Raw genomic sequence first — 13,475 nt, 5'->3', positions numbered from 1 at the left:
TTAAGCATAGCTGCACCAAATGTTACACCATACAGTTTTAGTAAATAATCCCCAGCGGTATATCTGAGAATGCACAGTGTAACATACGATGTGTCTGCGGATGCATTATTGAACATGTCGTTAGATGTTGTAGGGTAGCCTTCTCTAAACACTGCTTAGAGCTGCAGATGTCTGCTTCATAATGAAGAGTAGTGAGACATCTGCCCTTTGTCAGTAGTGTTGGAGGCTGCTGTTGTTGCTTATACAACCCACTGATAACTTGGAGCTGTTCAAGCAGGCCTGAATCAAACTAAAGACCATACACCAGTAAAATTTTGTTTGATAGAAACATTCCAAATTTTTTTTTTTTTTATATTTCTTCGTTTATGGCAGTGGTCATCAACCCTGTCCTCAGGGCCCACTAACAGGCCAGGATTTATGTATTACCTTGGGGAGATGCAGACTAGAATACTACAATCACTGAGCAGCAAATGATATCACCTGTGATGTATTTCAGTTATCTTGCAAACCTGGCCTGTTAGTGGGTTCTGAGGACAGGGTTGATGACCACTGGTTTATGGGGTCAACCACAGAGATGAAAAAACAAAAAAATCAAAGGAAAAGCTAAAAGTGAATGTGGTTTTTGTAAGAGAAATTCCATTCATTCCAAAATAAGGTTTTAAAAGGAAATTAAATTTTGAAGTGTTTTCCAGTTACATTTGTCAAGTTTCAAAAGTGTTATTGATTATACTGATGAGATTTTATGTATGAGCATTCATATCTAAATCTACAAGCGTATGGCTAGCCTAAGAAACTAGACTATCCCCCTCTATAACCTACCAGTGTAAGGTCAGCTTCAGAAAATAGCCTATCCTCCTCTAATAATACCAGTGTATGGGAAACCGGCCTATCCCCCTCTATAACATACCAATGTATGGCCAATTTAAGAAATCTGCCTATTCCCCTTTATAACATAATTGTAAAAATCACCCCTCTAACACTTACTTGACAGCGGATCCGAACTCCCTTTGTTTCTGGTCCAGGGGTTACATCCGGCGCTTGGTAGAAGCGTGGGGGGTGGTATCTTTATGTCTAAGAGCAGACAGTGCCCACTGATTGGCTGCCCTTGCCAGAGCAGCTAATTAGTAGTACATCCGGCGAACAACTCCCACCCTGCGCCACAATATGTTTCCAAGTGGCGCAGGATTGGATGGTGTCTAGAGCCATAGTCAGGTGATATTTGCAGATTAGGTTAGGCGAGTAGTAGGACTACGCTAGGGTCATATTAAGGTTTGGTTCCACTTTAACATACTAGATCACTCAAAGAGGGAAGGGTTAGTCAGGTTGAACAGAAATTTTCCAGCAAGCTGGAAAAAATTATTGTGAGATAACACATTAGAAGCAGTCATTATCACCTCCTAGCATCCTTAAACAGAACAATCTCTGCAAAAGCATCTTGTTGGTGGCTGGCAAGTCATTCAACTCTTTATCTGAACAAATTGAATGTTATCTTGTGCTCATTCCCTTTTGCACCCATAAACAGGTATAAACAGCTAGACAGATATTGAAAGGGCCACAATCACCCATATCTACTAACCTTTTGCATTGCTATACATGGGTGCCTGCATACTCCCCATATACATGCAACAGTATTATGTTTATGTTCCAATCAGACACTGCTAGGCAGATGACATCTGCAGCAGTCACAGTGTGACCATACATATGCAATCAACTCCTGATTGTCCAGCTTGGTTGACTGAACACTTTATGTATACATATACTACCTACACAAATTCAGATCTTGTGTCGTCTTGTAACAACTATATAGTATAATCCCGCATACACACGGTCGGACTTTTCAGTTACAAAAGTCCGACAGCCCGTCCGATAGACTTTCTAACAACCGTACTTGCCTACACACGATCACACCAAAGTCTGACGGATTTGTACGTGATGACGTACACCGGACTAAAATAAGGAAGTTGATAGCCAGTAGCGTGGGTTTTTGTCTGTCGGACTAGCATACAGACGAGCGGATTTCTGGGTCCGGCGGAGTTACGACGTAAAGATTTGAAGCATGTTCCAAATCTAAAGTCCGTCAGATTTGCGACTGGAAAAGTCCGCTGAAGGTCCGGTGAAGCCCACACACGATCGAATTGTCTGCCGGATTTGGTCCGTCGGACAAGTCCGGTCGAAAAGTCCTACGCGGCATAAGGGTCTACCTAACAGGATATAGCATGGATGGATTGTTTAGGTAGGTGCCCACTCTGTAATGTGGTTGTGTAGGTATAAGCGATCTCACTAATCAAACCAGAAACAATTTCTTGACTGTACGTGGGCTAACCTTGATTACCAGAACTTTTCCATTTCCTCATCTGGACCTCAGACTACTTGTATCCACCACAGCACAGTTAGAGTTAGCTCTTACAAGGAAACATTGGACACAGACATATATATTCCAAACATTGGAAAATCTTTGCGAGAGATAAGATGCTCCCTATATCTTGCAAGCACTCTGTTGCTCTGCACCTCTTCAAACTGCAAAGTTGGTGCACTGACCGTAGATTGGTGTCTAAAATTAAACCCTGCTGTTCTTCCCCAGATTAGTACATTGCACCTGTCCTTCCACACATCATTGCCCGTCAAGCCTGCACCTGCTGGCCCCACCATCGTCTTCCCTGGAAACATGAACCTTTGTGAGGGCAGGTATGCACAAGACTACTGAGGGTGGCTCACCTGTATCCAGACGGAACTGGTTCATAGAGATGAGATCCAGAATATAGGAGGTGAGACTGGCATCGGCCTCCCCGAGGCTCACTGAGCTGGACCTGGGGGTCTCCCGTAGCACCTGCTCAATGTAATGAGCCACCTGTGGGCTGTAGGGTCTCCAGAGCAAAGATTCATCCTGCCATTCCCAAACCAACACTGATCCTCGGTCCAACATCTTCGGTTCCGTATGGTCGTTTGGGCCAAGAACTCCTGGCTACACTTCACAATAAGTAGCGTTGTGTTAATTCTAATAATCCCCCAATGGTTCTGGTGTTAAGATCCGCTGTCCTCCTGTAGTCCTCAGGTTCTGATGTCAAGTTGTAGCTCTTGATCACCCGGGTGAAGGACACATTGCTTAATTGCAAGCTCATAGACCATTGTCAGTTGTCTAAGTTTGCCTCTTCAGTTGCATTGCTTGTTGCCAGCTGTGTGCCAACTCGCCACATGCTCTTCTTTCACCCTCTAGTCTTTAGGACTTTCTTTTTCCCTTGTTTTCTCTCCTTTTAACACTCTTTCAAAGCTTCACTCATCGCACCAAGGAAACTTTCGCTTACCTTCAGCCAGCCCTCCCTCCTCTGTCACACCCTGACCCTCCTTTCTTCTGTCCCCAGCCAACTCCTTGCAATAGTCCTTTGCAGATCTGCGTCCCTTGCAGCTGGGTGTTTGGGAGGCCTCTCTCCAAGGAAGGAGGGGGGGGAGGAGGAGAAGGAGGGGGGGGGTCCTTCTGTCTTCTGCAAACACTTCCCCTAGTGCCCCTCCTCCTCCTATTCCCCCAGGGACAAATCTTTCAAAAGGCTCTGAGTCCCTTTGTGTACAATTAATGATCAATCACCCCTCCCAAAACCTGCCCCTTTAACCTTGCTCTTATCTGTCTCCAGAAGCAAAGCTTATTTGTGCCAAATGTCTTAAACTGTTATTAAGGAGGCCCTGGGCTGGCAATACACGGGACAATTCTTCAAACAATCAGTACATTTTTTTGTACATGGCCGATCGCTGAAAAGTAGCGATGCATGATATTATTTATTCATTCTTTTTCTTTTTGCATTCTCTTTGGATAGTTTCAATTCAAATGACTGCATAAAGGAGACCTGTCAGGAGAACAATATGTAGGCAGCCATTGCTAACCCCTGCTTCAGAAAAAGTTGAACGTTGGATCTTTTTCTGCCATACTACCAGACCTTGAACAGATATGCAGACAAGGGGAGTGAGAAACAATGGGCGCAAAGGCCACCATAGTGTAGTATTAAAAACAAACACTTTATTAACCGCTTCAGCCCTTCCTGACTAGAGCACTTTTTGCGATTCGGCACTGCGTCGCTTTACCTGACAATTGCGCAGTCGTGCGACGTTGCACCCAAACAAAATTGAAGTCCTTTTTTTTCCCCACAAATGGAGCTTTCTTTTGGTGGTGTTTGATCACCTCTGCAGTTTTTATTATTTGTGCTATAAACAAAAAAAGAGCGTCAATTTTGAAAAAAACGCATTATTTTTTACTTTTTGCTATAATATCCCCCAAAAATATATAAAAAAATTATTTTTTTCCTCAGTTTAGCGATATGTATTTTTCTACATATTTTTGGTAAAAACAAAATCACAATAAGCGTATATTGATTGGTTTGCGCAAAAGTTATAGCGTCTACAAAATAGGGGATAGTTTTATGGCATTTTTCATTTTCATTTTTTTTATTAGTAATGTCAGCAATCTGCGATTTTTATCATGAGTGCGACATTATGGCAGACACATAGGACACTTTTGACACTATTTTGGGACCACTGTCATTTATACAGCGATCAGTGCTATAAAAATGCACTGATTACTGTGTAAATGACACTGGCAGTGAAGGGGTTAACCACTAGGGGGCAATGAAGGGGTTTAGTGTGTCCTAGGGAGTGATTGTAACAGTGAGAGGGATGGGCTTCAAGTCACATGACAGCAATCACCGCTCCCGATGACAGGGAGCCGTGATCTCTGTCATGACACAAGCCAGAACGGGGAAATGCCTTGTTTACAAAGGCACTTCCCCGTTCTAAGGCTCTGTGACACGATCACCGGGAGACCGGCGGACATCGAGTCCGCTGGTCCCGCGGGCACGGTCACGCTGTATGCGGCGCGCGCGCGCCTGCTATCCGTGGCTCTTAAAGGGGACGTACAGGTACGCCCATTTGCCCACCACTGCAATTGTGCCGACGTATATCGGCGGTTGGCAAGTGGTTAAAACATTGTAAGTTGCACTCACAGCAGCAAGTAGGATTCAGGCGGAAGTGACAAGTGACAGCGCCATCGCTCGGCGTCCGATCATAAGGGAAACCAACAGGCGACAGCCAAAGAGATGGTGTAGGAATCTGATGAAGAGACAGTTACGCCTGGAAACGCGCTCATTGACTGTGCATGCTCCTTGAGTGATGTTGGCACCATTCAGAAGACGCTTTCTGTTTCGACGGATGAGTCCTGGCTTCTATACAGCGATTCCCAGTGCCCTCTTTGGCTGTCACTTGTAGGTTTCCCCAGCTTCTCCTCCCAGCCAATCTGGTTTTAGGACCCGCTTCCTGTCCTGATTGGCCGGCAGGAAAAGCAGGAAGACAATAGAATGTTGATTCGCTAAGTGGGTGGGCTCCTGGCACAGTGCTCTGCACCCCGAGCTCAACCATTTTGAAGCCAATTAGAGCCTCACTCTGACACCCCGAACTACCCCGACACCAAATTGGATGGTGTCAGGGGTAGTTCCGGGTGTCAGAGTGAGGCAGCGGGTCTCAGAGCAGTGGCAGTTCTAGACTATTCAGCATAGCTTCCAACTGTCCCTGATTTTAAGGGACTGTCCCTGATTTGGCGCAGTGTCCCTCTGTCTCTCATTCTTCCTCATTTGTCCATCATTTTGGTCTGATCTATATAGATGTTTTTGAAATGCACTTTTTTATCTATCAAAAAGTGTTTTCCAGCACTAAACCTTTCATCTGATTTCTAAATTGCTGCATCTGTAAATTACAAAAGCCAATATAAAGGAATAGTGGTGGTAAAAAGCACTTGTGGGTCTAACCAATCTTGCTTTTTTGTACAATTCTCCTTTAAGGGGGAGTGGCAGGGGGTGTGTCCTATGCCTGCATGCTTTTGCTGATAGGTGTCCCTCATCCATCTCAACAAAAGTTGGGAGATATGTGTACAGTACGTAAGTTGTGGGTTACTGCTATGATGAGTAGTTCAAAGTAACAAGCTAAGCGATCATTTATGTAAATGACCACTGAATTCTGCTGTACAGATTTTACTATAGAAGAAAATGTCAATGTGTCTGAATGACCGAATTGTCAGCATCTTTAACTCAGGTCCAGCAAGGACAAGTGCAAGAAGACTTCGTTGAAAGCCACACTGCAAACATGATTTATCTGTGAGAGGCTGGGATTAAAGATACGCCAGGACAGTACCTCTGTGGATTCATTGGGATATTACTCCCTACTGCGCTGTTGGCTTCTCTATTAGGTTGGAGGCCAATTTGTTCTGGTAAGCTGCCATCCTTCCTTGTCACTAGAGAGGTGTTTACACAGAGGAGTTCATAGTTAGTCAAGTTGAAAAAAAGACACAAGTCCATCCAGCTCAACCATAAAAAAAATAAATAAATAAAATAAAAAATATTGTACAATCCAATATACCCAATTCTATACCCACAGTTGATCCAGAGGAAGGCAAAAAACCCCAGCAGAGCATGCTCCAATTTGCTACAGCAGGGGAAAAAATTCCTTCCTGATCCTCCAAGAGGCAATCGGATTTTCCCTGGATCAACTTTACCTATAAATGTCAGTACCCAGTTATATTATGTACATTTAGGAAAGTATCCAGGCCTTTCTTAAAGCAATCTACTGAGCTGGCCAGAACCACCTCTGGAGGGAGTCTATTCCACATTTTTACAGCTCTTACTGTGAAGAAACCTAACCTAGGATTTGGGGAATCTGGACTTTCTTCCTATGTGCACCCCTCTTTCCTTTTATGTTTTCTCACCCTTTATATGTTGGATTTAATTAGAACACTGGATTTTAACTTCACCATTCCTTTTTTCCTTTTGATTACTCAGTGACATCATTATTGCTTGGCATCGTTTACGGCTAGAGCAAACCCAAAAGGGAGACCAGGTGAAGATGGAAGCCCAGGCAATGGTGACAGTGTGCTGCTGGAGGGCTTCATTTGAAAGGTAAGTCTGCCATAAGGTGCTACTACAAGGTGCATACTAACACCTTATGGCATAAACCTGCATGAGGACAGGATTTTTATTTTAATAGACTTCCACCATTATTATTATTATTTTAAACAATTTATATAGCGCCAACAGTTTACGCAGCGCTTTACAGTATAGAGGGGGGGCAGCACAATTACAGTACAGTTCAATACAGGAGGGCCCTGCTCATAGACATTCTAGAGGGAGGGGGTGGTGGTACAAAAGGTAATAGATGCAGGGAATGATTTGATAGGGATGGCTTGAGGACAGTTAGGTGGGTGTGGTATAGGCTATCCTGAATAAGTGATTTTTCAGGGATCTCCTAAAGGTGGACGGGTTAGGGGCTGATCGGATATACCGGGGCAGGGAGTTCCAGAGGATGGGAGAGGCTCTGGAGAAGTCCTGAAGGCGAGCATGAGAGGAGGTGATATCTGTAGATGAGGTTTGTGATGTAGCTGGGAGCGATGTTGTGCATGGCCTTGTATGTTGTAGTTAGCATTTTGAATTTTATACGGTGGGGTAGGGGAAGCCAGTGTAGGGATTGGAAGCGAGGATCACGGATCGATTAGTGAGGTGTATGGGTAGGCCATTAAGGAGAGAGTTGCAATAGTCAGGGCGGGAAATAATCAAGGAGTGAATAAGTTGCTTTGTGGTGTCATTAGTCAGGAAGGGTCGAATTCTGGAGATGTTGTGGAGGTTAAGGTGGCAGGACTTAGCCAGCGATTGGATGTGGGGGCTGAAGGAGAGGTCAGAGTCAAGGATTACACCCAGCACCCTGGCATGTGTGGAGGGACCAATGGTTGTGCTGTTGATAATTGTAAAGTCATGGGGGGGGGGACTGGGAAGGAGTAAATATTACAAGCTCAGTTTGAGAAAGATTGAGTTTGAGAAAGTGGTGTGACATCCATAGCAATATGTCATTCAGTAAGTTTGAGATCCGTGAGGAGATCGAGGGGGTGAGTTGAGGAGTGGAGAGATAGATCTGTGTGTCGTCAGCGTAGAGGTGGTATTGGAAGCCATGGGAGGTTATCAACTGGATCAGGGAAGAGGTATAGAGCGAGAATAGGGGGGGCCCAAGGACAGAGCCTTGGGGTACCCCAACAGAGAGCGGAAGAGGAGCACCATAGGTGTGCGCAGTGTATTGGATCAGGGTGTGCACCCCAAAGCTCAACCACACGTGCCTTGCTCAACAGCCTCAGCTGCATGGAACAGTGAATGAATGGGAAGTGCTTTGTGCTGAGCTGCTTCCTGTTCATTCACAAACTGAAGCATAGTAAACACAGTTTGCTATGCTTCAGTTATGATTGAACACAGTGAATGAGTGTTTTCATTGTGTTCATTTAGAAAAGGAAGGGGCCAGTAAATGACACATTGATTAGCGCCTTCCCTGACTCTCCATCCTGAGACATTCCCTAAAGCAACCAGGGGGGAGAGGAGAGGAGGGGAGGAAAGCTAGCAGCCCTGTGGTGGAGGGGCTAAACACAGAGGGAAGCCCAGGCAGTAGGGGGAATCGACACCACACAGGGTGATTAGGGTGTGCCCAGGCACACCTGGCACACCCCCTGGGCACGCCTATGACTACCACTTTAGAGCTGGCAGGCCAGTATGACAGCCTGTTTGCTATCAAGTTCAGAAGCTGATCAACCATAGCAGCCTTTGTATAGTTGCATAGTTAGCTTGAAAATAAAAGTCATAAGTCTATCTAGTTTAAGTAAAAGAAAAAAATAAATAAATAATCGTATACCTACAGCTGACACAGAGGAAGGCAAAAACCCTTATAAAACATGATTCAAATTGCTCCAGCGGCGGGAAAAAAATTCCTTCCTGATCCCCAAGACAACTGGATATTCACTGGATCAACAATCTGATGTTATTACCTATAAAGGTTAGTTTCCAGTTAAGTTTTTTGGGCATTTAGGAATGCATCCAGCTTTTTTTAAACAATCTGGCCAGAACTAGTTCTTAAAGGGAGTCTATTCCACATTTTCACAGCTGTTACTGGGAAGAAGCCTTTCCGTATGTGAAGGTTAAAACTCTTTTCCTACAGACGCAATGAGTGTCCCCTTGTCCTTTTTTAATGACCTTTGCTTCAACCCCCCCCCCCTCATTCTTTCTTTTGACATAAACCTGTATGCTCAGCACTTTCAAGTCAGCTTTAGGAGCCAACAAGTTTCTACTGTGATGTCAGTCCACTGGTGCCTTCAGGTCTAATCACCCTATAAAATGTATGCAGAGGTTTTTAATACGGAACCATTACAAGCTAAATTACATCTGTTCAAAACACAAATCACTGGAGCCAACAAGTGATCAATCTAAAAATTACTGAACTAATTTTTCATTTATTTACTTATGGACATTCTGATAAGGAATTTTCATTCTAATCTTTATGACATTGGAAGCTTGTATGGCCAACTGTATGTGCCATTCACACTCTGACCGACTAACAACACTTGACTTATTCAGGGCTTTTTTTCTCAGAGAATAGGTGCAGGAACTCCTCCCTTCTGAGTCACCCCTTGACTCCACCCCCTACCCACCTCCGAGCACCGTTCCTTGGTTCCACCCCTTATCCACCTTCCAGTACCACACCTTTTAGGGAATACAGAACCAAGTATCATTTTGTGGTGCTGTTTTGTATGGAATTGGTAATGATAACAAGAAAGGCAACAATGGACACCCCAGCGAAAATAGATCTACCCCAGAAACAATGGACTCCCAACAGCCAGCATCAATAGGCCATCCAGCAGCCAGCAATCTTAGACCCCCCCCTCAAAAGTAGACTCTTCACTGTAACAATTGACCCCCTTCATAAGACCCACCCCCAGCAACAATAGCTCCCCCATGAGCAACAGAAGACCTCCCCAGAAACAATAGACCCCCCTACAAAAATAGATCCCCTTCGGCAACAATAGATTCCCTAGCAGTCAGCATCAATAGACCCTCCAGCAGCAAGTAACAAAAACCCCTCCCTCCACAGTGGATCCCTCCCAGGAACAATTAACCCTCCAGCAACATAAGACCCACCCCCAGCAACAATAGACCCCCTTCCTCCACAAAAAAAGGTTCCCTCCAGTAACAATGGAACCCCCAGCAGGCAGCATCAATAGACCCTATAGCACACCGCAGCACCCCTTGCCATTACATACATTCAGTTCTGGAGGTGCCGGAACTGCATTCCCCTGCGTTCCTGCTGAAAAAACCCTGAACTTATTGCTGTGGAAAAGCGGCAAGAGGGAATTTAAAGGGGTTCTACAGGCTGAAGATTTTTTTTTTACCTTAATCCATTCTCTACATTAAGGTAAAAAACCTTCTGAGTGCAGCTCCCTCCCAGACCAACCCCCCATACTTACCTGAACCCGATCTCGATCCAGCTGTGCACAAGAGCAGCAGCAGTTCTCTTCCTCCTCATAGGCTCAGAGACAGCAACGAAGGCCATTGGCTCCTGCTGCTATCAATTACAGCCAGTGAGGAGAGAGCAGGGAACAGGACTGAGCCGCGCTCTGTGTGTCCATAGACGCTCATTAAAATACTGACTGCCTACTGGCACGTGATAAATAACAGATGTGTGTGTTCTTTAGTGAATTGACTTTAATGTGTTATCTAATTTTTTACGGTATTTACTTCACATTCAATATTTTACTTTGATGAATTGACTCTTTTATTATGTCATGTGATATTTTCGAAAAATGAGTCTCGTGACCTTATCAGTGAATTGACCCCAGTTCTACCAACAATACCTACATGGGTTGCCTGGCCTAAAGCACTGCCAAGGCAAGACTTCATATATTAAGAGATCCCTCCTGTCAGAAATCATGAATCAGGTCGAGACAGAAGTACAGTTAAATCACACTTGTTTAATGATAAAAGTAAAAAGAACTAACGTCGTCAAAACATAGCCAACGCTCAGTAAGTCAGGGATCAAAGTAGTGGAACAGCAATCAGGATCTGGAGCCAGAATGGATGTCAGCAAAGTAAGGGTCCATTCACACAGGGGCAACACGACTTCCAGCGCGACTTTGGGAGGCAACTTGGACATGACTTGAGTATGAATCACAGCGCGACTTGGTGCAACTTACAAGCAACTTGAAATTGCCTCCAGGACAGGGAACTTTGCCAGTGGCCAATCGCATAATAATCAGCTCTGTGGGAGGGAGGGGTTTGCCTAGAAAACTATTTTTACTTCCTGGAAAGTTGCTTCAGTTACGACAGGGGATCCGACTTGGAGGCAACTTCCATTGACATCAATGGATACAAGTCGCCTAGAAGTCGGATTGAAGTAGTACAGGAACCTTTTCTGAAGTCGGAGCGACTGTAGTAGTGTGCATTAAGACGGATCTATTCACTTACATTGATTTTTTTCATCTAGCGCGACTTGAGGCGACTAGGGGCGACTTGGGGTGACTTGAAGTCGGATCCAAAGTTGCCCCTGTGTGAATGGACCCTAAGTCTTTAACAGGATCGCAGGAGATCGTTTTTGTGATGTGACCAAGGCGAAGGCAGAGCTCCTCTGGACTGGACAGCTTAAGTAGGCAGGACTGACGAGCAGGATATCATCAACAGGTGAGTAACCGTGGAGAGATAGGAGCTGGCAATTAGCCGACATCTGAGCTGCCAGCTCAGAGAAGGAAGGGCTGAGCCCAGCCCTGACACCTTCTAACTCTGTTCTCCAGTACAACCATTACCTTAAACTGGAAACTTAGGCCAAGACACTCACTGCATATAAACACGAGAAAACTGTTCTGCAACACAGAGGTCATGTGTCAGTCTATCTGTGTATGACTTGGAACATAAATAAGTCATTGCTCTTGACTCTCCTCCAACCAGTGCAGGCAATTCAGGTAAAAGAAATAATTTGCTTACTTATTGCCTTGTGCATCAAATAGTAACAGAATTTAGTACTTGTTTAGACCATGACTGAGACTTGTACCAAACAATGCCAGTCACGGTACACCATGAGCACCCATAAATATAAACTCACATAGTCTAAAAGGCCTGTCCTTACCATCAGTGCCAGACAGGCATTAGACTAACGCCAGAATTTACCAAACAACATGCCAGTAATAGTATACCGTGTGCACCCATAAACATAAACTCACATAGTCTAAGAGGCCTGCCCTTACCATCAGTGCCAGACAGGCATTAGACTGACCCCAGAATTTAACTTGAGGGCATAGCCCACAAAGCAACATTAATTGCTGACAAGGTCAAAACTGCCAATAAAGCTGTGACAAAACATCACAACAGGCGGGAGGGTGGGCAACTCTTGTGACAGCTGAATCTCCTCAGAACAGTTAGATGTGCCTCAGCATAGCCTTTTCTTAGAGTTCAGGCTCCACCCAGTCACCTCAGGTCTTGTAGCCAATCCTAAGGGAGCTACTTAACTTCCCTTTTAGGTTCACACCCACAGTGATGTCATGCTTCCAGCAGTCAAGGCTCCCTTTCCCTAAAGGTGGTTCAAGGGGCCTTCATGACTGCTGAGAAGCATAGTCTCATTTATGACCAACTAATAACCCAATACCTTGCCCCCCTAAAAAGACACAGAAGCTGATTAAGTTGGAAATAGTGCAAGGTCACAGCTTTATTGAACTTTTCAAAACCAAACAATGCCAGTCACAGTATACTATGAGCACCCATAAATATAAACTCACATAGTCTAAGAGGCCTGTCCTTACCATCAGTGCCAGACAGGCATTAGACTAACCCCAAAATTTACCAAATAACATGCCAGTCATAGTATACCGTGTGCACCCATAAACATAAACTCACATAGTCTAAGAGGCCTGTCCTTACCATCAGTGCCAGACAGGCATTAGACTGACCCCAGAATTTAACTTGAGGGCATAGCCCATAAAGCAACATCAATTGCTTGCAAGGTCAAAATCGCCAAAATCGCCACACGCAAGTCAGTGGTACACTAATGAGCGCCCCACCGCAGCCAGCACCTGCTCGACACCAAGGCCCAATAAACGAAGGAGGCATCAAGGGGCTAGATAATGGGACTTTGAGGGCACAACCATAATAGACTACAAAAAATATAAATATAAAAATATCCTTTTTCCTCCCCCCCCCCCAGCTTCCCCTTCCCGTCCCCGTCCCTTATTGTTTGTCTGTGTGTTCCTTTTCCTTCGCCCCCCCCGTTCCCCCCCCCCCGCTGTTCTGGGTGTAAATTTGAAACACCTTTGATCATTTATGATCGTAATTTTCTAGTTCTACTTAGAATTTACTCACTCATTTGTCTATCTTAAATTATATTATCATACGTTCTCACAGGCCTCGTTCATAGGGGCCCCCCTAGACTACCAGTCTGTGCTGTCCTTCCATTCGAGACCTTAATCTTTTATAGGGCCCCTGCCATGCCTCACCTTGGGTAGAGCGGAATTTCTAACCAAGCTGTCACCCATACTTCTTTATAGTTTACATACTGCGAATAGCTTTCAATTACTGTCAACGTGAAACATGTAGAGCAATTAGAGACTACACCACCTTGGAACACCAGACCTGCAGTGCTCTCTTAAATTCAACTTT

General features: G+C 44.8%; 1 protein-coding gene across 1 annotated transcript in view; it reads right to left on the bottom strand.

The window, feature by feature from the left end:
• LOC141106337 (uncharacterized) overlaps positions 1 to 3,499 on the bottom strand; it is a 48,941-nt gene extending 45,442 nt beyond the window's left edge. Inside the window, exon 1 of the mRNA XM_073597031.1 lies at positions 2,716 to 3,499. Within this exon, the coding sequence (XP_073453132.1) occupies positions 2,716 to 2,923 (208 nt within the window). The 5' untranslated portion in view covers positions 2,924 to 3,499. The remainder of the gene's footprint in view (positions 1 to 2,715) is intronic.
• Positions 3,500 to 13,475: the final 9,976 nt, after the last annotated feature.

The sequence above is a fragment of the Aquarana catesbeiana genome, linkage group LG08 (genome assembly GCF_042186555.1).
Source record: "Aquarana catesbeiana isolate 2022-GZ linkage group LG08, ASM4218655v1, whole genome shotgun sequence".
Lineage (NCBI taxonomy): Eukaryota > Metazoa > Chordata > Amphibia > Anura > Ranidae > Aquarana > Aquarana catesbeiana.
Note: the sequence above shows the minus strand (reverse complement) of the source record. Positions and strands in the feature narration are given on the sequence as shown.